Source organism: Osmia lignaria, chromosome 14 (genome assembly GCF_051020975.1).
Source record: "Osmia lignaria lignaria isolate PbOS001 chromosome 14, iyOsmLign1, whole genome shotgun sequence".
Lineage (NCBI taxonomy): Eukaryota > Metazoa > Arthropoda > Insecta > Hymenoptera > Megachilidae > Osmia > Osmia lignaria.
The window spans coordinates 453,451-477,173 of NC_135045.1; the positions used below are offsets into that span (position 1 = coordinate 453,451).

The 23,723-nt window shown below is 41.2% G+C and overlaps 3 protein-coding genes across 6 annotated transcripts in view; 2 read left to right on the forward strand and 1 right to left on the reverse strand.

The window, feature by feature from the left end:
• PH4alphaEFB (prolyl 4-hydroxylase subunit alpha-1) overlaps window positions 1-23,723 on the forward strand; it is an 83,303-nt gene that overhangs the window by 53,880 nt on the left and 5,700 nt on the right. For all 3 annotated transcript variants that reach the window (XM_076692188.1, XM_034335426.2, XM_034335425.2), the window contains one exon: window positions 1,611-1,814. In XM_076692188.1, coding sequence (XP_076548303.1) covers window positions 1,624-1,814 — 191 coding nt within the window. In that variant the 5' untranslated portion in view covers window positions 1,611-1,623. The remainder of the gene's footprint in view (window positions 1-1,610; window positions 1,815-23,723) is intronic.
• On the forward strand, window positions 1,826-23,699 carry LOC117609293 (uncharacterized). 2 transcript variants are annotated; one of them, XM_034335443.2, is made up of 4 exons: window positions 1,826-8,140; window positions 8,672-8,804; window positions 8,878-9,027; window positions 9,106-23,699. In XM_034335443.2, the coding sequence occupies exons 1-4, from the start codon at window positions 8,018-8,020 to the stop codon at window positions 9,198-9,200; spliced, it is 501 nt and encodes a 166-aa protein (XP_034191334.2). In that variant the 5' UTR covers window positions 1,826-8,017; the 3' UTR covers window positions 9,201-23,699. The 2 variants fall into 2 exon arrangements, 1 of the variants encoding a protein (XP_034191334.2); XR_004582560.2 differs by having other exon boundaries at window positions 1,827-8,385.
• On the reverse strand, window positions 11,437-14,728 carry LOC117609275 (Helicase with zinc finger). The gene is made up of 5 exons (XM_034335405.2): window positions 14,515-14,728; window positions 13,603-14,288; window positions 12,775-13,431; window positions 12,185-12,700; window positions 11,437-12,102 (listed from the first exon to the last, which is right to left on the reverse strand). The coding sequence occupies exons 1-5, from the start codon at window positions 14,726-14,728 to the stop codon at window positions 11,437-11,439; spliced, it is 2,739 nt and encodes a 912-aa protein (XP_034191296.2).

Genomic DNA, 23,723 nt, shown 5'->3' on the forward strand with positions numbered 1-23,723 from the left:
GAAGGGGCTTGGAAGCGAAGAGACGTGACGAAATAAATGGTCGTACGGGGGGCGGGCAGGTGTAAGTCGCCCAGCTCCCCAACTTTAATCCTTCGTTTGAAAAAGTTTGAGCGCAGGGACGTAAACTCTCGCCGGAAATGCATCGACGACGTACCGTAAACGTGGGGCCTCTCCACCGTCTGCGAGCCGAACGAACAACTCGATTACAGAATTTTTTTTTTTTTTAATTTGCGACCGAAACGAATGCTCGAAACTACCTAAAAGGAGAACCGATCGATCAGTGTTGGATGTTCAGCAGCTACCAAACAAACTTTCCACGATTTACAAGGGGTCGCGTTCGATTCGCTTCCAAAGTTACGGGTTAAATTCGGTAATCGGGATGATTAAAGATGTTTCTCTAAATACCACGAGTGTGACTCGATGTTATAAATCAAAGAGATTAAAGAAGTAGTATCTCGAGTATATCGTTTTTATCCTCGGCATTTTCTTGGAGGAACGCGTGGAACGTGGCGGGGAGTTGTGAATTGCCGTGAAAGGAATTTTAGGTTGCGACGTTCCCGGTGAATTTCAAGGGTTACGGAATCCTTTGCATATTACACCGTTATTTACAGACACGAGAAACGACGATATACTTGATAATAAAATTATGAAAAGAGAAGAAAAATTTTAACTTGTTGGCCCGTATACCGTAGACCTTGAATTACCAATAATTTTACACTGCCGCAAAAGGTCGATAAGTCAATAAGGGTTGATGAAAATCATCGAGGTATGATTTCAGAATGGAAACTATGTTTGTCGTGGTAGCGGCACAAAATGGTTCTACAATTCGCGTGGAATATGACGATATTAATTTCGATCGTGAGCAAACTTTATCAAAGGTCGTCGTGTGCCCTGTCCTGTTTGTATCGTCCGTTTGATTCGAGCGAAGCTCGTTCGACCGAGACGTTTGTTCCTCTACTCGACTGAAAATTAACGAAAATAATTATAAAATAAACTAACTAAAATAAAAGGAAATAGCAAAAGGGGTTAACCGGCAAACATCGAGAAAGTTTGGCGAAAGCGTCTTAAAAGACGGATGGCTTCTTTGAAACTTGGAATGCTAATGCAATCACGGAACTTTTATCGAAACAAGAAGATGAACGTTCGATCGTTGGAAACATCAGAGGCCCCTGATGAATTGCGATAATCGAGTCAGACTCGATCGACTCGCGATTAAATTGTGAGCTCGAGTTTTACCTTGGCCCGTGGCCCGTGGCCCGTGACCCGTTACGTTACGTTACGTTACGTTAAGTGTTCCACGTTACTAAAAAAAGATCTATCGATAAATCTATCCAAGAAGCGGCGATGCGAGACTGGAAATTCTGCGAGTTACCTAATAGTTCATTGAGGGGGCGTTAAGCACTGAAATACGAACGTTCCAATCAATCCGGTAACATCTTTCTTTTTCCCCGCGCGTGATTAATTAATAGTCATTTATCTTCATTTGATCCTCGTATTCATCAGCGATCGAAGCACGAACTCAGGTGAAAAGAAAAAGGAAAAGAAAAAGAAAAAGAAAAAGAAAAGTAATTCAAGTGTTTCAGGAGTAACAACGTCTTTGTTGGTTGCAGAAAATCGTGGAAAATGAGAAGCAGCAGGATGTTGACAGTCGTCGTGATTCTGATCTCGACGACGACGACGTTCAATGGCTGCTTTGCCGAGCTGTACACCGCGTTGGCGGATATGGAGGAGCTTCTGGAAACGGAAGCGGTTCTCATCGACACGCTGAACGGGTATATCAAGGCTCAGGAAGAACGTCTGGCTACTCTTAGAAAGTGAGTTCTATCATTCTGATTAACTTCTCTCTCGTTTCTTTCGCTACTTGTCCCAGTTACTAAATATACTAAATGGCTTATTTCCTCGTTCCACGTCTATCTTTATTGGTATCACGAACGAACACTGAAATACCAGACGGTTAAATGTAGTATATTAAGGGTAATAGAAAAATTCAATGTTTCTATACAAAACGAGGATAGTATTTGATCAAAAACTTTTATGATGTTTGCTCAAAACCGAATGGCTTCTCGTTTTCCTCGAGCTCGTATTTTTCAATAAATTTCACGATCCGTGGACGGAGGGTCGTTTGAGAGCGGTATCCCAGTTTCCTGCCGAGAAATATGAGCTTTGAACGGTCAGAACTAATTAACGAGCAGGAGAATCTCCGTCTATGTCGCGGTGAATGAACAGCAGAAGAAGAAAATGAAAACAGATTCGTCGCGAAAACGCAAGATTTTTGTGTTTACGAACTCCAAAAAGTTAATGGAACGCCACCAATCCGACGTTCGGTCGTTTTAATCCCGCCAGTCGACGAAATTGAAACTTTGCTCGCCTCTGATTTTCGTGCTTTCAAAAAAGCCGCGTGCCTCCACGTTTTCTCGCCTTTTCGCTTTCCGAGTCTTGTCCCGTTTCCCTGTCGTTCGTTTGCAGATTAAATTCATTGAAATTACTATAAATCAATTCTTCGATTCTTTTCCTGCCGAATCACAGAAAGTTTATTTTATGCCGATCGTCACTGTGAGTACCTGTTATATGTATAACAAGATTTTACGGCGGGTTATTAAACCCGATCGAGATCGAGATCGAGATCGAGATCTGCATTAAACGCTAAATGCGTATCCGTAAATTTTCATGGATATTCGAAACGGGCAATTATACAGCGGAAACTCGAAACGGGATTCAGCCAGGGCTCCAGATCATCGGTTATTCCGAACTGTTCGATGATACTCTTACTTACAATTAGAAATAGCCCGATATGTATCATCATTTCACGCCATCAAATCGTTTATTGCGAAGCTCTATCGTTGTCCAGTAAAACTACCCTGATTTATCAAATTGCCGTAGAAACGGTCTCTATATTTTTTTTTATTTTTAAATTAATAACGAGGAAAAAGACTAAAGTTCAACATTTGATATTTTACAGAAATATAAATTATATTGTATATTAAACATTCGTATTCAGGCTCGTGCGGGAGAAAGAGAAATTTGCCCGTTCAATTTTGAATCGCATGATAATCCGAAATCCGGGATTCGCGGCACGTTGCAGTGGATATTTTTTTCGTGGGGTTACCAGACAAAAGTGCGAAGGAAAATATAAAAAAGATTTCCTTGACGGTTTCTTCTTTCTCCGGTTCGGCCAACCTCTCTTTTACCACCCTTCTCCTCTCCTATTTCCTTCTTTACGTTTTACTGCCGCTTTTTATCTTCCCCGGGGTGTGATTTGGCGCGTTGCCCGACTCGATACCGATGCCTTGCCCATTTTCAGGGCAACGGGGAAATAAGAGGACCCCGAAAAACGTTAAGAACGTGGCTGGACCGCAGTTCTCTATCTTGAAATTCTCGTAGAAAGTGGGATCTGCAACGATCTAGTTGCTGCAGGTGCAATATTTCCGGCACTCGAGCTGTCCTGTCTATTTTTAATCCAGCAACGCTGTAATTGCTTTCGCGAGAAAAAGAATTACGCCATCTTCTTGCTGTTCCATTATTTCTCTTCGTTGCTGCTCTTCATCGATCTTGATTCAACTTTCTTTCTTTGAATCGCGTGTATTAACATTTGAAAAATAAGAGAATATATGTATATGCAGCTGTATTTGACACTGTAATCGCAGTTGAAGCGACGACGTGCCAAGCATTCTATACGAGTAACGTTTGCCAAAATTTCCTTCAAATGCCGATCGTTGCTGTCAATTGCATTCAACGCAGGCAAAACGTGTCGTCGATCGAAGCGAAAGATATTTTAAAATGATACAATAGAATCTGGAGCATACGATCACTGGTTATTCAGCAGTTTTGTTATTTTTCCTACACTCTCTAACCTGGCTAGTCGCACATAGTAATTGAAGTTTTAACCTCGAAGAAAATTTCTTGAAAAATATCTCTATCTCTTTGAGAAAGAATTGTGCGAATTCCTCCTTTTCTTAAAGGATCTAGGAAATCGTAATAATAAGAGCAAGAGTAGGTCGTCTAGGTAGATATATCGTTTGAATGGAGTAAAATTTCGTGGTGTTGGAAGATCAAAAGATAAGTTATCCGATACGAGGGCGGTTAGGTTGGTATTAGCGAAGAGAATCGAAATGCTTCCGATCGTTTCGCGAAGTCACGCGTGAAAGTTTCGGACAGGAAATTCCGATCGGAACTCGGATGGTTTGCTGGATATTAAACGGAGGACGCGTCTTTGCTTGCTAGTTTCCAAGGAATCTGTTACACGTGAAGCAGCAGCAGCAGCAGCAGCAGCAGCAGCAAAACTTCGAAGAACGTGATCGTACACATACTAGTTCTTCGCAATATTCAAACAGTGAGAAAAAGATTAAAAATTCCTTTTATCGAATAACGTTTATCGTCATTGAAAGCTTGAATAGTCAATAATTATAGAATGGAGTGGTTGGAAGGTTGGTGAATAGAGAGGAATCGGTAGGAGACTCGCGTGGAAATTGTGCCGCGTTTAATTGCTCTTTTGTTTTAAATAGAGATTCCGTATAAAAAGTTGATTCCTCCTTTGATAAGGATACCGTTGAAACGAAGATTCGAAGAATCGGATTCGAGTGCTTCCCGTTGGAACGACTCGTTTCGCATTAACCCCTTCTGCGAACGAACAAACGAACGAGACTGTTGTTACGGACTCGTAGCAAGTATTAATTGCTTCGTTTCTCAGCTCGCGTGCGTAAACGATATCAATTAAAGCAACGAACGAAGCACCCAGTTGATAATCGCTTCATTATTTGTCTCGACTTTCGTCCACGATATCGTGATCTCTCCCTCAAAACGAGTTCGCATTTTTATTCTTTTTTCTTTTCTCTTTTTTTCTTCTCTTCAATGCACGATTGAAAATGTGCAGATTGTTTCTGAAAGGTCATTCCAGTCTATTTTGAGGGCACTACATCGTGTCACGGTCGAACGTTTTCAATATAAGCGATTGAAATGAAATAAAAATCGTTTGAATCGTCGATTGATTCGAAACTCGATCAAATTTCAGATGTAATGGAAAAATGTTGAAAAAATGGAACGTTTTCGATGTAAAAAAAAAAGTATAAAATTACGAGAGCCATTAATTGTCTGAAAATGATTAATTTCGAAATTGTAATTGGTATTCGATATAGTAGATAAAAGCAGAGCGAAGAATAATGGTTCGAAAATCACGGATACCTGACACTGGCCGTCAAACTGTTAATAAATAAAGAACGATCGTGGCTCTGCCGTTAATTACTTTACCGAATTACGGACGAGTTGCCAGGTGGAATTAAAACAGGCCGAGTTTCGTTTAATTTGATTGGCCGATGATCGAATCGGAACGCGACGAAATCGAGCGTATTTATCCGCAGCACCGAAACCAAGCGGACTCGACAAATTTTGAGCAACGCGACGCGACGCGACGCGACGCGACGCGACAGTTTTCATATTCCAAGAGGATATTCCAACAGGATAGGGTAGAGGGAGGCCTTCTACGCCTGCCTCGATTTAATTGAATTGTTACGCGCTCGCAAAATTGCAACCGAGTGTGTTTTTCAGAATCGTTTACAAACTAGTCGACGATACGTTCCCTGTTTTAATTTCATTTCGATATGGACGTTGAATTACCGAGCACGCTCGAAACAGAAACACCACTTTGTGTAATTGAAGATACATCGGTAATAACTTTATGCGTCAGAAAAAAATTTCTTCTACTCTGACTTCGGACAAAAAATACTTTTGAAATTCATACAAATAATACTCGACATTTTTCAGTTTCGATCGCGTTCTATTTGCGTAGCAGATGTTTCGTAAATATTGCAATTTATCGAAGAAGCAAACCTTGAAAAAGTAAACTGCAATGTTTACGAAACGGCGACTAAAAAAACAAACGAAATTCGAAACTCGGAAAATGGTAGCGAATTGATTCACACCATCGCATCGTGGAAGTTTCGTGTGTAAAAGGGATGAAATGTTCTGAGAACTCGTGATGTATAGTAAATTAGTCTCGATTAAATGGTGCATGAAAAAAGCAGAAAAAATTGGTGTCGCGTTTGTTGAAAAGAATTTCGTGGGAAGGATGGAGAGTATTTCGTTCGATATGATCGAAACGAAATCGACATATCGCAGTTATGCATTCTGGGAATTTTCGAGGGTGGGACGAGCCATCCCCGGAGACCGGAACCGTCCGACCGTGTTTAATTGGAATTTCGGTGGCGGGAAAAATTTGACGAACACAGCTCACCGTTTGCCGTTTGCCGTTTGCCGTTTGCCGTTTGCCGTTCGCCGTTCGAAGAGATCGATTGCAAATTATTCTCGACACGATACGCGAAGTCAATCCCCTGGCAGGCCGTTGAAATTTTCCGAGGCTTGTAGCGTGCTTTAACACGCGTTCGATTAAACTCGCAGCCTAACGAATCTCGCTGGCAACCGTCAGTGTCGAACATCACGAACGACACCAAGAACAAAGCTCGAAACAAACTTGTATCGTTTTGTTCCACAATTGCGATTGATGAGAATCGATTGAACCTGGCTGAATTGATTGATTGATTGATTGATGCGAAATTCATTCATTTTTTCAAAGCATTCCCTTTATTGTTACTACACTGCAAGTAGACTGTGCGATATGTTGGATAGGTTTTTTATTTATTCTTTTATCACTGACTATAGGTGAAAGGGTTAAAAATGAAAAGAAAATGATAAAACTTTGACGACGAGTTTGCTTGATCGCATCGATCAGAGAAAGGATTGCGTTTAAACGACGCGATAACTCGTCTTTCGCGTGATTAACGAGTTAATGGCGATTGAACGAGGAAAGGGGAAACGATGAATATGAAAGCAGAGATCCATTCACGCTTTATTTCTTGCTCGATTTTCAATTGCTAATGGATGAACGCGTCCACCCGAGATATCTTTACATCGCAATTCCTCCCTTGATATGGTTGATCGAACGAATCGACGAGCAATTTGGTATTCCCTTAACGATTCCAAGATAACAAGAACGGTCTTCCGTGTAATTTGCAATTTAAAATTACCCTTTTACATTAGTCCCCCTTGTAATCGCTTCGATTTTATACGTTCACTAGGTAAATATCGTTTTGTCCCTTTCCAGCAATCTACATTGGAAAACGCGAATAAAAAGCGTTTTCTGTAAACGTTTCAAAGTAAAGTAACCCTTCGAATGGAAGTAATTTCTTCTCAACTAAAATATCGTCGTTACAACGCGAACAAATGATAAAAAAATTTTCTTCGAGGTAGCTAGATATCATCCTTGGTGTCTCTGTTACCATAACTCGCCGCCAACATAATTTTATCGGGGCCACGGTGCGGGTAACAACATGCTGACACAGTGCGAGACAATATCTCGAAGCAAGTGGAACCGAGAGACGCGGGCCGTGTGTCGCGTATACATAGCTACGTAGTACGTGTAATCTCTGCACCAAGCATGTATATTATCTACACTATTGTTCATAAGTATCAAGACGTTTCCTTATTCTTTGAAATAGAACAAGTTTCGATAGGTTTAACTAACTTTTTTCAAAAAGAAGCAAAAATTCCTTGCGTACAGTAATTTGCATCGTTTAAAGTGAAATAGGGTAGAGAGGATTATCAAGGGAAAATTGTCACGTGTCGAGATACTTATGAGCGATGATGTAGGTGTACGTGTAGGTACATGGACAGCAGTTACACGTATGTGTCTTGCGTTCGCAACAATGCTCGGGATGTATATCAAGCTGTGCCTGTCATCGCCGTATCTAGCTTACCCAATATCACCTCGGTATTAACTCGCAAATGCCTGGCTGCCTGATACAATTATCCTCGTCTAGCCTCGAACCAGCCCTAATTAACCAACGATTAATCTTTAAACTCGCCCCCTCGCTTCAACTACCTTCCAACTTTTTTTTTTTCATCTCTTTTCTCCTCTTCTTTCACGACGAAACTCTTGGCCAGAACGCGTTATCCGCTTTTTGCAGGCCACCTATTCGAATCTGGTGCCTCGAAAAGATTTCAATTAACGGGCCGATATCGCTCAACGATGCAATTAGGAAAAATTGAAGCGTCTTTAAACACATGTCGGTATATAACGCGTCTTTCATGGAACAGAAACGAGGAGGAGGAGGAGGAGGCCAGCGCAGCTGCAGCCGTACAATACATACGTGTATGTACAATATATCACGACCCGTTTTCTCCGATATAAATATGGATGAGAAGCAGCGTAATGTCGCCGATATAACTCTCCGCCTACAATAAGAAACGAGGATGCACGGTTGAAAACGTTAATGCAACCTTGTAATATTTCTGCGTTTTACTTCGATATTGAAAACGACCGAGCTATGTATTGCTTTCCGAGTCTCTTCTGTTCGCGTAGTAATACCTCCTTCCTCGAATAAAAACTTCTCTAATGTAAGTATTGTATTATAAAAGAAGAAATCTCGTCGTTTCTCTTTCGACTTCTATCGTAACTATCGTACATAAATACGTAGCATTACTATTATTGTATTTATTAGGGAATTTTTAAAGAAAAGATTATTTAGCCGAGCAAATATAATACCGCTGAACTGAATGGTTATGGAATTAACTTGAAAATTCCTAAGCGTCGTTCGTTTAATTAAAGCTTGAAAAGCTTTTTAATTAAAATACCAGAGAGTGTTAAGTGAAGGGTAGCAATGTAGGTAATTCAATTTAACAGCTGATCAAAAGGTGGAGAAATTACGCTGAAAATTCGTTGACTTGCAAAAGATTTTCAAATGGGAACAAAGGGATCGCGGGAATCCTGAACTGTGTTCAGAATCCAGAAATATGCGTGCAGATACATTCTATCGGTAGGTAAGGTTAGCGGTGAAATGAAAAATTACTATGTCGCGATCACGGAAGTATCTACTATAAATTTCGCAGGCTTGGTCGACTTGACGTCCCGAAACATCGAAGCCAGCAGTGACTACAGATACAAAAAACCGGACATGCCTTTGTTTTCGAGGGATCATGATTTTCGAGATCCTAGACACCTTCAGATGAGATTAGGTCTGCATGCAGAGAGCACATCCGGTATGATAATCATGTCTGTTTTAACAGTCCCTCCTTTACCGTATCTCAGACTGACATTTAAAAAAACTTCATTTTCAGGTGTACTTACATATGCATGTACAGAGCACAGCCCGTATGGTCATCCTGCCTGTCTTCCCAGTACCTCTTTTGCCATATCTCGCACTCACGACTGAAGACACAAGTTTTAGTCTCTTTCATTCCTATTTTTTATTTTTTTGTAAATTAGTGCAGTTCCGCACAAGACTAAACAATGATTATTATAATTATTTGACAAACTTGTATTCACTTCATACACCTTGGTAAATAAATCATTTTAAAAGAGCAATTGAGTTATCATTTAATTTACTAAATTTCTTTTTTAACTTATTTATTTATTACTCTTCATTTCTTTCTCCGCCCGCATCCCTTACATCCCAGCATTTCTTATGTCCCCGCATTCCCTGTATCCCCGCATCCCTTACATAAATTTTGCAAAAATTTCGGCTCTCTAGCGGCAAAAATTTGAACTAAATTTTCGATGTCGAATCAGCGCCCTCTGGTTTTGAAAAAAGGAACTAAAGCATACAGAGATTTGGGCCCTCTGGCGGCAAAAATGTGAACTAAAATTTCGATGTCGAATCAGCGCCCTCTGGTTTTGAAAAAAGGAACTAAAGCATGCCGAAATTTTGGCCCTCTGGCGGCAAAAATGTGAACTAAAATTTCGATGTCGAATCAGCGCCCTCTGGTTTTGAAAAAAGGAACTAAAGCATGCCGAAATTTTGGCCCTCTGGCGGCAAAAATGTGAACTAAAATTTCGATGTCGAATCAGCGCCATCTGGTTTTGAAAAAAGGAACTAAAGCATGCGGAAATTTTGGCCCTCTGGCGGCAAAAATGTGAACTAAAATTTCGATGTTGAATCAGCGCCCTCTGGTTTTGAAAAAAGAAACTAAAGCATGCCGAGATTTTGGCCCTCTGGCGGCAAAAATGTGAACTAAAATTTCGATGTCGAATCAGCTCCCTCTGGCGGTAAAAAAAGGAACTAAATTTTGCAAAAATTTAAATTAAAAATTATTTTTCACAAAACTTTACTTACCTTTACTCGAACCAGTGGCCATAAGTATTTTATTTATAATATATTTATTATAAGGGTTGAAAGGATACAAGGGATGCAGGGAGGATTCAGGAGTGTAAGGGATACAGAGATATAAAGGGTACAGAGATGTAAGGGATGCAGGGAGGATTCAGGAGTGTAAGGGGTACAGAGATGTAAGGGATGCAGGAATATGTATAAGTGATGGAAGGTTGAAAACAAAGACGTGTCTAGTCTTGTTGGATATGTAGTGACTGAAATCAGCAAGAATATTGCTGGAATTCCGTCGATGCTGGCGGCAATACGCTCCTTGTTGCGGGAAATTGAGTTTAATTCGGAATCTTTCTTTACTTTAGCTTTATCACTTTATGTGATAAGTAACATCATAGGCAAATTATTTTAACACCGTGGTTATGCCCTATTGCAAAATTCCGTGTTTAATTTGAAGGAAATACGAGGAAGATCGTTGAAAGAGGATCGAATGAAAAGTGTTCCCTTTGTTTCGAAGACGACCGCTCGTAATGCTCGCCAGAGTGGTCCTTAATTATCAAAATAAAAGCAAACTGAGCTGCTTTGTTCGACTTCGCGTCGGCCACATTCATTCGACGCGCGAAACTGAAGCCGGCCGCGTTTTTTTTCAAAAGAATCGCTCGAGTACCTTTCGCTTTTCACCTGCCTCTTCAGCTATTCGAGGGTCGTCCGTGGCTCGTGACCATTTCACTCCTCCAGCTGCGAACGCGAGCCGCGAACCGCGAACCGCAAACACCAGGCAGAGGCGTTCCTTTTGTTTCCGGCTTTTCGTATATACAAATAGTAACGAGAAAATATAGAGCGCCTTTATTACACCGAGAATAAATATCAACGTAGAGCGTGGAATGCTGCCTCTTAAACTTAATGAATTTTTACAACTGCTGGAAACCAAAAGGAAAAAGGAGGGATAACTTTGGGATTGACAATAACCACAATCTTTTTCTGCTTGGTGGAAGAAAATATATTTACGTATGTTATTTATGTATATACAAATCGATCGATTATCACAAAATTCTGCCTGTACAACGAAGAGTATAAATGTTCGAGAAAGAAAAATTCACAGATTCCCTTTCAGCGTTCAACGATTCGTTCCAATGAAAAATAAATGCTAAAAACAGATCTAAAAAATAAAAAAGGAAAAAAATAGGAGAAAAAAAAATCAGTATAGTCTAGGACGAACAGCAACTTTCGAGGGCAATCAATCAGCCCGGAATACTAGTTACAACAATTAAATCCATTCAAAGTTAGTGGAAAGTAGGAAACATCCCGATCTCTCTAAAAATCGACGCGTCAGTTGAAAAAAGTCAGTTCAATTTCGAGTGGAACTGGTATCGATGATACCACCGTGTCTCGTATCGGTGTAATGAAAAATCGGATAGAGCATCGGTACTGGCACGTACTCGACCAGGGAGAAATTGTTCCTTGGTACAAACTCTTGCGCCAATGGGTTCAATGGCGTAGCCAATGGGAGTTCAGGAATCTGGCTGAGATGATACTTGAGAGTTTGTTGGTCGGTGCCGTGGATATCGGCGATCTCGAGATACCTTTGCCAAAGCTTTCGACAGGAACCGATCGTTAAGAGGGCAATCGGATCTCCGACCACCGCTACCAAACATTTCGCTCGCGTTATGGCTGTATTTAACAGCCTCGGATTCGTTAGAAACCCATAGTCCTTCACGTTTCTCTCCGCCGAGTATCTGCACGAGTTTCTCGTTCGAACGATGCTGATAAACACCGCTGTGAACTGTTTCCCTTGAACGTTCAATACCCTCTCGACGGACACGTCGAAGAGCTTGCGTTTACGCAGTTCCACTCGTATCCTTTGCACCTGTTCCGCGTAATAAGATAAAACTCCGATCGATCCTTCACCGTATGGTCCCCAGCAATCCACCGGCCAGCTGTTTTTCAATTCTAACACGCGATTCACTATCTCGTGCGCCTCCATCACGTGCACGAATCCTGTTGAATAGACGCCCTGTCGCAAACAGAAAATAACAATCTCATTCAGCATCAGAATAAAAGCATCGAACGCGATCTCCATTCGATCGTAAACGTACCTGTACTTCCTCACCCTGAACGGCATAGAAAGTCAACGGTTTTAATACAGGATGTTTCATCAATAAATTGTTACCAGGCTTTACGACCCCGTCGTAAAACATTTCGGACGTGTACTTGATGATGTGCCCATGGGCACGATAATTCTGACAAAGATGTATCCTGCACGGATGCGTTGGCGGATACGTCCCATAGATTCTCTCGAGCAGGGTCACTCCTAGACCTCGTTCGTTCGCCAAATCGCTATAAATTTCTGGCGCTAGTTGCATCTGATCGCCAGCCAGAATTAGACGGGTCTGAGGAGTGGCTAACGAAAGGGGTATAAGAACCTCGCATTCTAACGCCTGAGCTGCCTCGTCTATCACTATATGTGTGAACGACAAATTTAGGCACGTTAATGAACTGGATGTGGTCAAAGTGGTCACGATCAATCCGCAATCTTGAAGATCTTCCTCGGTAGGATCGCGGAAAGTGCCGTTATCTTTCATCAGTGTGTACTCTTGAACCACTGGATGTACCTGAAATATCGCAATGAAACGAAAAAGGAATACATCAAGGAAGACGATAAGTTTCATCTCCCTAGGAAACGTACCGTGTTTCTAGCTCGACCCTTGTAATAAATTCTGACGGGTTTCAATCGTGGATATTTTTCCATTTTATACCAGCAGTCGAAAAAATCTTTCACGTAGAGATCGGCTGCGCTATTGCTATGGGTACAAAGTAAAATTTTGTATTCGGAACTGCTGGTAAGCAACAGTCGTAGAGCCTGAGCAATGGTAAACGTTTTTCCTGTTCCAAATGGTCCGAGTAACAAAATTGGTGGTAAAGAGATCTCTATAGGGGCTGTGATAATTGCCAGAGCTCTTTTCTGTTCGGTATTAAACAGGCTATGCTTGGTATTCGTGTCCGATAGATTGACGGTACCGATCTCTTTCATATCTCGATGAGCTTTGTTTAGAAAAACTAGACCTACGTCCGGCAAGCTATCTACAGCTTTATGCCATTCGCAAGAAGGCAAACGATTCAGTACAAATTGCAATTGCACTTCCAGATCTGTATTTGCCACCAAATGTAACGTGTCTACGCACATTTTCGACAATCTCACGTATACGGTTTGCGTACATTTGTCTTCTATGTGCGCCTCGAATATTATGTTCGAGTTATGATTCTTGAAAAGTACTCTATTGCAACCTCTCAGGAACAGTCTTCCGCTTTTTGTATCTTCTGTGATACTACGGCTTAGTGGTAACTGTGATAAAAATTTATCATACATTTTGCGTTTTATAGTTTTCAGTTTTCGGACAAACATGCTATATACTAATAATAAAGTAAAACTAAAACGTATCTATGCTATCTGTGAAAATAGAAAAGTAAGAGAGAAAGAAAAAGAAGCGTATAATAGCTAAAAAAAAATTCGCACCTGAGCAAAGAGCTCACCAGGTGGTGCATATTTAACGGTAGTAGACGCATCACCTGTGGAAGCCAAAATATAATTGCAAAGTAGGCGCATACACGTGATTTCATTGTATCTGGCAATTTGTTCGTGTCTAGCTAATTCTTCTACGGTAATCAGTTCGTGAAGACGACCTCTATAATTTTCTGGTGTTAAGCGATCATCCGTAAGGGATTGTTGAGTTAAAAAGAAATTATTTTTATCAGGATACGGATATATCATAGCCAATTTGTCTTCCCTTGGATCTTTTGGTGGCACAAACGGTGATTTAAATCGACAAATTAATGTTGTTTCATTGATCCATGTTTTTGGATTCTGCGAAAACTGATAGTTGGTGGCTTTGTGAATTCTTGAAAAGTCTTCGATTGGCAAACAGTCCACGCACATCCTCTCCAGTATCACAGGATATTCTCCAAAATAAAAAATAATATTCTGACGATAAGTACCGTACTGATTGGCAACAAAACATATTTTCACATAATATTGTATTTTGCTGCTTCCATTTCTTTTTGTATTCATCGCATCTAACTCTGTGCTACACCATTCTTGGCCGTTTGTAACTCCAATTTCATTGGTATTGTAGAAAACTGACTTTATAGCAAAATTCCTACGGTTCTCGTCCAAAGTTAATGCTACTTTTTGTAATTGTTTACCTAGATAAAGGTAATAAGCTCTATCACATTTCTTATACTGTGCAGTTAAAACAATTTTAAACGAATTAACATAGTAATGAAATGTTACAATTAAGGATAACAATTATTCAAATATTGGTCGTTAGACTCTCACTGTGCTTCCACGCATCGATTTTGCAAACAACAATAAGCAATTGTTAACAGGTATAAACACCTATAAACACGATGAAAAAACAATGGCACTTACCACGCGCCAGAATGTGAAAATTCCAACAATAAATGACATGACAACAGGTCGATCGACAACAAAGATTGTTATCGGGAACAATTAACACGTCCTCCGATTGCTTACAGACGATTATTTTTTCAGGATTTTTCGATTTAATCCAATCGCGGTGAACCTTCTCGGCGAAGCTGGAAAACTTTGTGTTTCCATTGACTCGAAGCGAACAGTTAGCCATGATGGCCGCTCCGAATTCTGAATATCTTCCGAAATTCGAACACTCGTTGCTTTATTAGAACACAAACACGGTTTTACATTTTTTCGGCACAATATAACTGAAACCTAACCCAGACACAACAAACACGCAAATTTCATAGCGCATTTTCGCCGTACCATCATTCCACGATGAGTACAACGCTTTCGACTACTGACAGGTCAGTGTTCCGTTTACGCAGCCGCAACGCGAACGCTATTGAAGCGCCGCGCGCGCCATCTTGCGGCTGTCGCAGGAGTTCACAGCTTACCAACGGTATCGCGACCTTATCGACGACAGATAAGTAAGATGCGTTTATGTTTCAAACTACTTACAGATGCAAAAAGACTGGACACCCTCGGATGAGCTTCGATCAAACATATATGTACTTACATTTAATTTATTTTCTTAATTTATTGATTAAACTCATAAGGGAAATGAAATTTATGATTTTATCCATCGGCTGACCATCCCTTTTATTTCATTCAAGCTAGTAAAGCGTTAGAGAAATTAGATTAGAAAAGTGCATTAGAAAAGTTGAAAAACACAAATGAGAAACTGGACGCGAAACGGCCTCTTCAGTCGACACGCAATCTCATGGAAATTCCAAAGAAGATTCTCATGTAAATCGCGCCACGTTATTGAACCACCGGAAGTGGCTAAATGACGATCGCCATTATCCATGCGGTCTGTTGAAGGGTTTCCAGGGTGAAAGGGAGAAAGAGAGAGAGAAAATGTATGGGTGTGAGAGAGTAGAATGAAGGGAAGGGTGGCGGGATGGTTGAAGAGTCTCAACGCGTAGGGGGTGAAATGCAGAACCAGAGGAGTGGAATCGGTGGTTAGCCCCGGCGAGTTGAAAGCTTTCGAATCGACCATTTCGTGCGTTCCTCCAGGTATTCCCCTTGGATACCAGGCTATTCCATTTACCTCGACGCCAGGAGAAAGAAAAGAGAAGGGTAAAAATGGCAGGAAATCTGGCATTTATCAGGAGAGCTGACCAGTTTGCTAGGCACACCAGGTAAACTGTTTGTCCGTTTTCGAACTTTCCTTTCCCCTGGGCTCTAAAGAAATCTAATACAACGATCGACGGCCTGTCGCATTTGTTCCGAGGATACATGTATCTTCCTGCTTTACGATCACAAAACTTATCAGAAATCATGTTTTTCATTTATGGCAAAAGTGGCCATAATGCCAAACAATGAATTTGCAATATAAACTACATATACCATAATCGGACCGGCGAACTCTCGAAAAGATTATTGAAATAAAGCCTCTTTTTTAAAATTGCGTTGAATAAATCTATGTCGCGTTCCTCCCCTCGCGTTGAATTCTCGACGGTAACAAATCGGAAGAAAACAAAAAATATTGAAGCAAAAACTGGGAAGAATAGCCGGAATATTTATCCTTTTCAAGACATTTCCGACGTGAAAAAACCGAAAGAAACAATTGCTTCCTTTTCGTGAGGAAAAGAGGAAAAAAAAGACTCGGCTCGTTCTTATCACGGAAATTTTCTATTTACCTCGTTACGTTTCACGGGTCGCTGGAAGTTCGCGAACAGCCAGCGACAACGGGTCGTGAGCATCCCGGTCGACGATAAATTTATCCGTGGCTCGCGATTTAAATGACGAAGCTACCGGATAATAGAGGTCTCGATAAAAATATACCAAGAAAGTCATTGTTGTTCCAGAGCACGAACAATGAGAAAATATAAAGAGAGATGCGAGTTGTTAGAGGGTGAGAAAACGAAGGGTTGCGCGCGAATCCTGACTCGATCCCGTCTTAAGAAAAATTCTCAACTTGCCGCGCACCCCTAAAAGAAACGCTAGCTTCGTGGTTCGCTTATATCGCTAATTAAAATCTGTCGCGTACGCGATCGCTGGAGGGTGACTACGAAAAAGAGAAAGAGAGCGAGAGAAAAGAATAGGGGTGCTAGATGGAAGGGTGGTGGCGAAGAGCGTGGAACGTGGAGCGTCCGGCATCATCGAAAACGGGGATAGCAAGGATCGAGGGAAAACGTTGAAATCGCGCTAACGAGAGGATTCGTTATTGAACGGAGCTGGAATATAAAGAACTGTCGTTATCGCGCCTCCAACGTGTTCCCTCGGGCACGAGGGAAATGTGCACGATACGGACGTGTACTCGAGGCTTGGTCACTTTTTTAATCGACTCTCTGCACCGTTCCGTGCCACCCCATCCCCTAACCGGCTTACGTATCAGTCAATTATTAGGAAATGTTTTTTGCCCTTCTATCAATTGGTTCGCGCGCGTACATCCCGAAAGAATATTCCCTTTGCTGAAGCAACAAAATACGCCATGTGACAATCCAGTTTTCAGACTGGGGTTAGGAAAAATTATGAAAGTTCTTTTTAAAAAATCACTAACGTTTGTATCCTAAATAAAACATTCCAACCACGATACGCGTTTACAAACGAACAATCTATTTGTCGTGAAATGAATTTCTATTCCGTGACCAGACTCCGCCGACGCGTCGGAGTTTAAACAAAATTTTAATCAAATCCCCATTCAACGCCGACGACGCGACAACAATAGAATTCAGTTAATGTCTCTCCAACTTTAGTTATTAAACGTTCGAACGGTTCGTTTCCTTCAATCCGCTGCGATTCGAATTTTCTCCATGGAAATCGTTAGGTAACTTTCCTTTCGCATTATCTTCTTTCAAACGTCCCTTCGAGATACCTAAAGGCTCATTAATTGAATATCAGAAACACTCTTCTAGTTGTCACTCGCATGCCTAAAATCAAATCGACCGCAATGGAAGAAGCAAAGCATAATGGAACCTCGAAACAGGCGCAAACATCCGGTAGTCGCGATAGGTCGTACGCGTCGAAAGGATGTATCGATTCGATGCCGGACCGCTGTTAGTCACCGTAAGTGACGAGGTGTCGTATAAATTAGCCGAATAAACGAGCCAGGTGCGTTTGACTTTGCCCGTTCACCTGACATCCGCAGCTGCGACGAATCACGACTAACTTACATCCTGCAGACAGAATTTCGCTCCACTCGACCCAAAGAAGTACACTCTTCTTGTTTACTTTCAATCAGTGGCTCTTAATTACCTTTACTCGTAGTTAAGTTATCGAAAGGGAAGATTGAAAATTCAAACGCAGCAGTGTTGGAAGTTTGGCAAGAAAATACGAGCTACGAAGGTTTTTAAGGTGTAACGATTGAAGAGGCGGGGGCGTGACATCGAGTCGAAAAGGGAGAAAGTGTTGGATCCCCGCAACGCGAACGCGAGGCTAGCCGAGGCGAGATAACAGAGCGTGAAAGGCGTCCGTGTCGGTGGCCATTGTGTCGCGCCGGGGACAATAGCGTCGGGGATGTCCCTATCTTCCGCCACCAAGTTGATATCGCGATCGAATCGCGGTCCAATTGTAATTGGATACTCCGCCAGACATCGAACTGTCTGCGAATAGAACGAAAGAAATCCCTGCCGACTTTATCGATTCCAATTTCCCCCTTTAATTGAGAGCTACTCGGTCCCTCTTTGCAACTCTAAGCAACGAGTTACTTGGTCCTTTTCATTTCAATTTTTCCAGTCAAATATCTTCATTTTTGAAAAATTTTACTATTTCGTTTTATTCAAATTGACGAACACTCTTAGCAAATTTATTCAGGAAAAATTTGAATAAAACTTTATCGACGAAAGAAGAAGGGTAATATTACAAGATTAGCATAACATTCGGCCTTTATATTTTGCGAAAAGAAAAAAGAAAGAAAGATCTTTGACGAGTTTCTCGACTGTATAAAACGCAGAACCCGTTGCATGGAGACCGAAGGAAATTTGGACATTTTCATGCGATTCGTCCATCAAGATACAGAAATCGCTTCGAGCTGTATTGTATTTCAAGCGTGCTTAACCGTTTCGTGACTAACGCTCCCTGAAATCATTTGCTTCCCACATTATCTGGGAAAATGCAGCTTTGCAATTTAAATTGCAACCGTGTTCCGGTTTCAGCGTCATTTCGAGTTTCATTAATCGTTTCTTGTTTTCGGAAAATAATTGCTGCGAACGCGACGCGTTTCGGATCGATTCAACCAAACAATACAATAGAATTCTGGCGTAAAATGTTTTCATTCAATCAGAGATTGGGTTTTCGAAATTCTCTGCTGGGCGTTTCGATAATTGCTTTTGCGTAAGAAAAATAAGGACAATGAGAACGAAAGATATCGCGGAGCCGGCCAATATTCGACGCGTCAATTAAAATAACCGACAGCGAAGCAACAGGATAATCAAGGGGTTCGCTTTTCCCCTTTTCTCGTATTAGTGGCGTAGGCAAAAGTGCGTGGTCGTCGAAATTTCGCAGTGGAGGGAAACCGCGTCGAAAAACAGCTGACGCGTGTTCCCGTTCACCGTTGTCCCCGACTCGGTCAATTATTCCGCGACACTGGTAAGTACGTTGATTAACAGGGGCGAGGAAGATTCCTGGTGCTCGGCAGGAAGCAAAACCGGCGTGGCGCGGCGTGGCGCGACACCAGGATAGCGTCTGTACGTGTCGCGGCCGATGTACGCGGAAGATCGCGTCCCCGTTGAATCAAGATTTAATCGAATAATTCTCTTGGGATCTAATGGCGGGGAATAATTTATCGGATCCCGAGAGCCTAGCTTTCCTACATTATTAACCCTTTCGTTGCAAACCACACGTACTATGTGTTCGCTAAGATATTCAATTAACTTTGCCCTCGTGTTTAGCAGGTTATCGCGAGCAGGGCTTTGATAAAAAATTAAAAAATATTGTCTGTGATAGACGGATGTGTTCGATGTCAGCAATGCAAATGACTTGTAAAAATTGTAGAGTAGATTCGACGTACATTTGCTGAATAATTGAACACTTTTACAAAATGTTCATCGATTTTGCGGAACATCGCGTTTAAAGAGTGATAAACCACTTTTGTGCACGGATATTTTAATCCCTTTCAAACTGAATTCCCTTTGGGAACAGATCGGTCTATGAATAGAATTTGGTTTACGCGTTATCGGTGTTAAACGTGATACCATTGAACGCTGGTAAAGGTGTAGAATCGAAATTTCTGTCAGCCCAGTGGCTGGTAAATTTAAAAGCATTTTCAACCGTTCGAAAAATACAATAAATCAATCATACTGCGCGTATAGGGTATAGAAATTTTTAAAAGGTTTATCGATTATTAAAACGTAAGTATGCATTGAAATATATTTCGCGTGACTATATTTTATCCTGGCTTTTTCCGCAACAGGCTACTACCCCAAAGATAATGGAAGTACAAATGAGGTACTTAGGGCGAGGAGAACAATGCGGAAAGTTTCGCGTAGCGATACTCTAAAATGCTAAATTCATCTACATCCGTGTACTTAATCACCTCCTCTAGAATTTTATTCGAAATGCGGGAAACAACTTACCGAAATTATTCCCCATCGTAGCAGCCTGCACCCTCTGCTAACAGAAACCTGAAACCGAAAGAAATTGAACGTTAATTAAAAATTCCTCGTGATACGTTGATACATGATACTCTCTTATCGCGAAACAAAGTTGGCAAGATATTTTTCGATTAGGTACATCGATTAGACGCGATGGTGTCGCGCAAGATAATGGAACCACGAGTCGACCACTTTCCAGCGTCCGTTAAAGAAGCTCGAACAGCATAGTCGAGTCGGGCCGTGAAACTTGCCATTATTTTAATTGCTTCCATCGGGGCAAACGAGCCGCAGGACAACTCCGTGGAGACGGTCTACGATGCCCGTAAGGACACGCGGTTTTCGCAGACTTTCCTCCGATTTCCTCTGACCCCTATCTCGTCCAGATGAAACCGGCTGAAGTATTATCTTAATTGGAACCACCATTAACCTCAACCCTTGGATTATTCCCTGCCATTTTTCTTCCTCCTTTTTCTTCTGGTCTACCACCTGCCCCGTGATCGATATAATTAATTTTAATTACACCGTTCGTGTCGAAAAATTAACGTTTAATACGTTGAAAACGCGTTCATCGTTCTTGATGGATCAGGCAATCGTTTAAGTGACCGTAATTTGCATCGGTAAAATATACAAAATTGTTGGCGATATTTTAAAAAAGTAATCACTCGGTGCGACACGGTAAGCTACTCTCATTCTTACTTATTCGTGTCAGGTTCTTGCGTACATTATTTGTCATTCTCATTGTCCACATTTATCTATATCGTGTGACTACGTGCATTTGGTGCATACAGTTTGTATGACAAATAACTTCAGAACACCTTTTGTTACCGTGAAGTGTAAGGTAACCCCATAAATTGTCTGACAGAACTTCCAGCTTACTCTATACAGACGAGACGCGTTAGAAAAACACTTCCACTGTAACCATTTCATTCTCTTTGCAAACTTTTACAGTTTACCTATTGTTTATCTAATTGAAATGACTGAAATTGAAGAAAATTCAATTTCAATTTCAAGTTTCTCCAATTTACCAGCTTTTCCTTTCTACCCAGTTTATGGCCATTTAGAACGGCACAGACCACTCTAATAGATAATAAATTTTCGCGTCAACACTGCTGTCGTTCGCATACAATAGCATTCCATTAAGTTGAAGAAAAGAAGAGAGGCCGATTTTCATCAGGACGATTCATGATGGAAATTGCACGGAAAGGAAGCATGGAAATGACGCAGACGACACTCGAAACACTGATAATTGTGTCGACACGACGCACCTTGCACAAATTGCACTGTATTTATATACGTGCATTTACCAGCTGTTACCAGCACCCATTCGGAGTAACTTGCGTTGAAATATTCATTTCGATAAGAACTGTTTTCTTCGGAGTGTCAAGAATGAATTAATTGACGACAGATTTATCTCATTGTTAGAAACAAAATTAAGGATCTACTGAAAGCTCAGTAATTAATGAAAGCACTTAACTGATTCTCGTGTTGCATGCCTTTAACTTTAATTTCGTTTGAACAATAAACTCGATCCAGTTTCAAACTCTGCAGCGTAACCAAATCATTTATCATTCATCAGTCAGTTCTACAAAGATATCCTCTCAATCCGGCTTCTGGTTATCGTAGGATAATTAATTATTCGTCTATGCCACGGAAAGTTAGCTATCAACCTATCTCATTGTCAGTTGTCAGTCGTCGTCGCTAGCCGCGATCTAATAGTTTGGAAATTCTTGAAAAGAATGTTCGATGGCTTGAATAATTTCACAGGCCAGTGGAAATCGAGCGTGTCGACGTTAAAATACTGCTCGTTAGAGCGTTTCGTCAACGCGAACGACTAATTCATCCCCCTCGTTAAAGAGGGATGCGAGGTGGTCAACCGTGATGGCAAGCAAATTAGAACTTTTCGTCCGTGTTCCAAGGCCGTATTAAAATTAACGCTTTAACTGATACTTAAAGCTATTTAACATTTTTCGTATTTTTTACAAAATTATCAGTGAAAGAGTTAATCTGGAATGAGTTAAAAGAAAAGAAAAAAGGTGTAAGTTTGAGGGAAAGATATCGTGTAAGGATGAAAAAGAATCGTTATCTAAAATAGTAAAGGATAGACAAAGGAGATAGTAAGAAAGACGAAGAGGAGAGTCAGATGGCCGATAGGAAAGGACAATTTCATTTCGAAAGGCAGAATGTATTTTCTGAATCAGAGATCCCCCATGGCGATGCCACGGAGATGGTTGGACGCGTTTTCTTTCGACTGTCGTTTTATCCGGTCGTTCAACCACGAGATTGAGAACAGTGGAAGGGCGTAGGAGAAGAGCCATTTGCGTGATCGGTTCGGTCGAGATAACGAGAGGGAACGGGGTGGGGGTAACGTTCATGCAAATGCGATCAAAATGGAAACTCGGCCGAAACAGAACGCTTTATCGTGACTTTAATTCGACGTAATTCGTAGCGGATATGATGGCCAGCATCCGATACGGGTCTGATTGATTGACCGGATCGGAACATTCTCCACCAGATTCGCGTTATCGCCTGGCATTCTTGCGTTGCAAATGGAGTTTCAGATTATCGATAGCGCCGGATAATCTACGAGGGATATTCGCCAATTCTATATCGCTACGATATCGTTCGATATCAGAAATTAAAACAGAAATGAAAATTTCTATTTTCTAAGATGTGAAATTTTATCTGAAACGAGTTATTTAATAGGCGTAAGATTTTTCTGGTATCGGTCTATCCTATCTATGCAGGAACGGGGTGAAAATGAACAATCGTAGAGGAATTAATCAGATTCTGGTGAATCTGTATGCGAACCACGCGCCTCTCCCGTCGGACGACGTATTATTACGTCGAGGAGGGATGGCCAGTTCCCTGTTGGCTTTTCCACGCGCTAGAACGATCTTCGCGAATTATCTCTGTCCCTTTAGGGATGGAGGGGTCGGACTGCTCGTTATCTACGTCAGGCAGTTATTGCCTATTACAGGCTGGCCGGTAAAATGGAGAACAGGACTGAATAATTCCCTCGTCATCTTGCCAAGTCCTTTGTATTTCTCTTTAAAGGCCGGAAACCGATTTCGGTGTGAGAAGTGGTGCACGGACGTACAGGGATTATCGGTCTTTGTTGGGAAACGTGATCGCAAATGGAACGTCACGAAACACCGGGATCTTTAAATCGTTTCAACGATACGATGAAATATGAAATTGCTTATAATCTTTATCTCGGGACTAATGTAAATACGTAAAACGCGGGAGGAAATGGTGCGAAATAAAATGGTCGTTGCGCAAAGTGTCGCGGAAATGTTCCTTGAATCGCGAGGCACATCTGCTGAATTATAGTAAAGAGGGGAAGTTGAAGAATAGAGATAAAAGGAAGGTGGCAACCCCCTAGCCAAAAGGAGATTCAATTTAAAAGCGTGTACAATTTCTTTTCCATACATCGAATCTCTCACTTTCATTAGCGAATAATCGGATGAACGTTCGTGTAGCTGAGCAATTAATTTTACTCCAATTTTTGTCCAAGAAAAAAAAAAAATTTTTGTTCGAACCAAAGCACGAGTGAATTTCGGACGAACA

What these genes read in the sequence shown, in the direction of transcription:
- LOC117609275 (XM_034335405.2), bottom strand. Translation starts at nt 14,728, where the DNA reads ATGGCTAACTGTTCGCTTCGAGTCAATGGAAACACAAAGTTTTCCAGC. An exon ending in CTGGTGAGCTCTTTGCTCAG is followed by an intron (nt 13,432 to 13,602) that starts GTGCGAATTTTT and finishes TTTTTATCACAG; the next exon opens with TTACCACTAAGCCGTAGTAT. An exon ending in TTCAGGGTGAGGAAGTACAG is followed by an intron (nt 12,103 to 12,184) that starts GTACGTTTACGA and finishes TGTTTGCGACAG; the next exon opens with GGCGTCTATTCAACAGGATT.
- LOC117609293 (XM_034335443.2), top strand. Translation starts at nt 8,018, where the DNA reads ATGCAATTAGGAAAAATTGAAGCGTCTTTAAACACATGTCGGTATATA. An exon ending in CAGCCGTACAATACATACGT is followed by an intron (nt 8,141 to 8,671) that starts GTATGTACAATA and finishes TCAATTTAACAG; the next exon opens with CTGATCAAAAGGTGGAGAAA. An exon ending in CGTGCAGATACATTCTATCG is followed by an intron (nt 8,805 to 8,877) that starts GTAGGTAAGGTT and finishes TAAATTTCGCAG; the next exon opens with GCTTGGTCGACTTGACGTCC.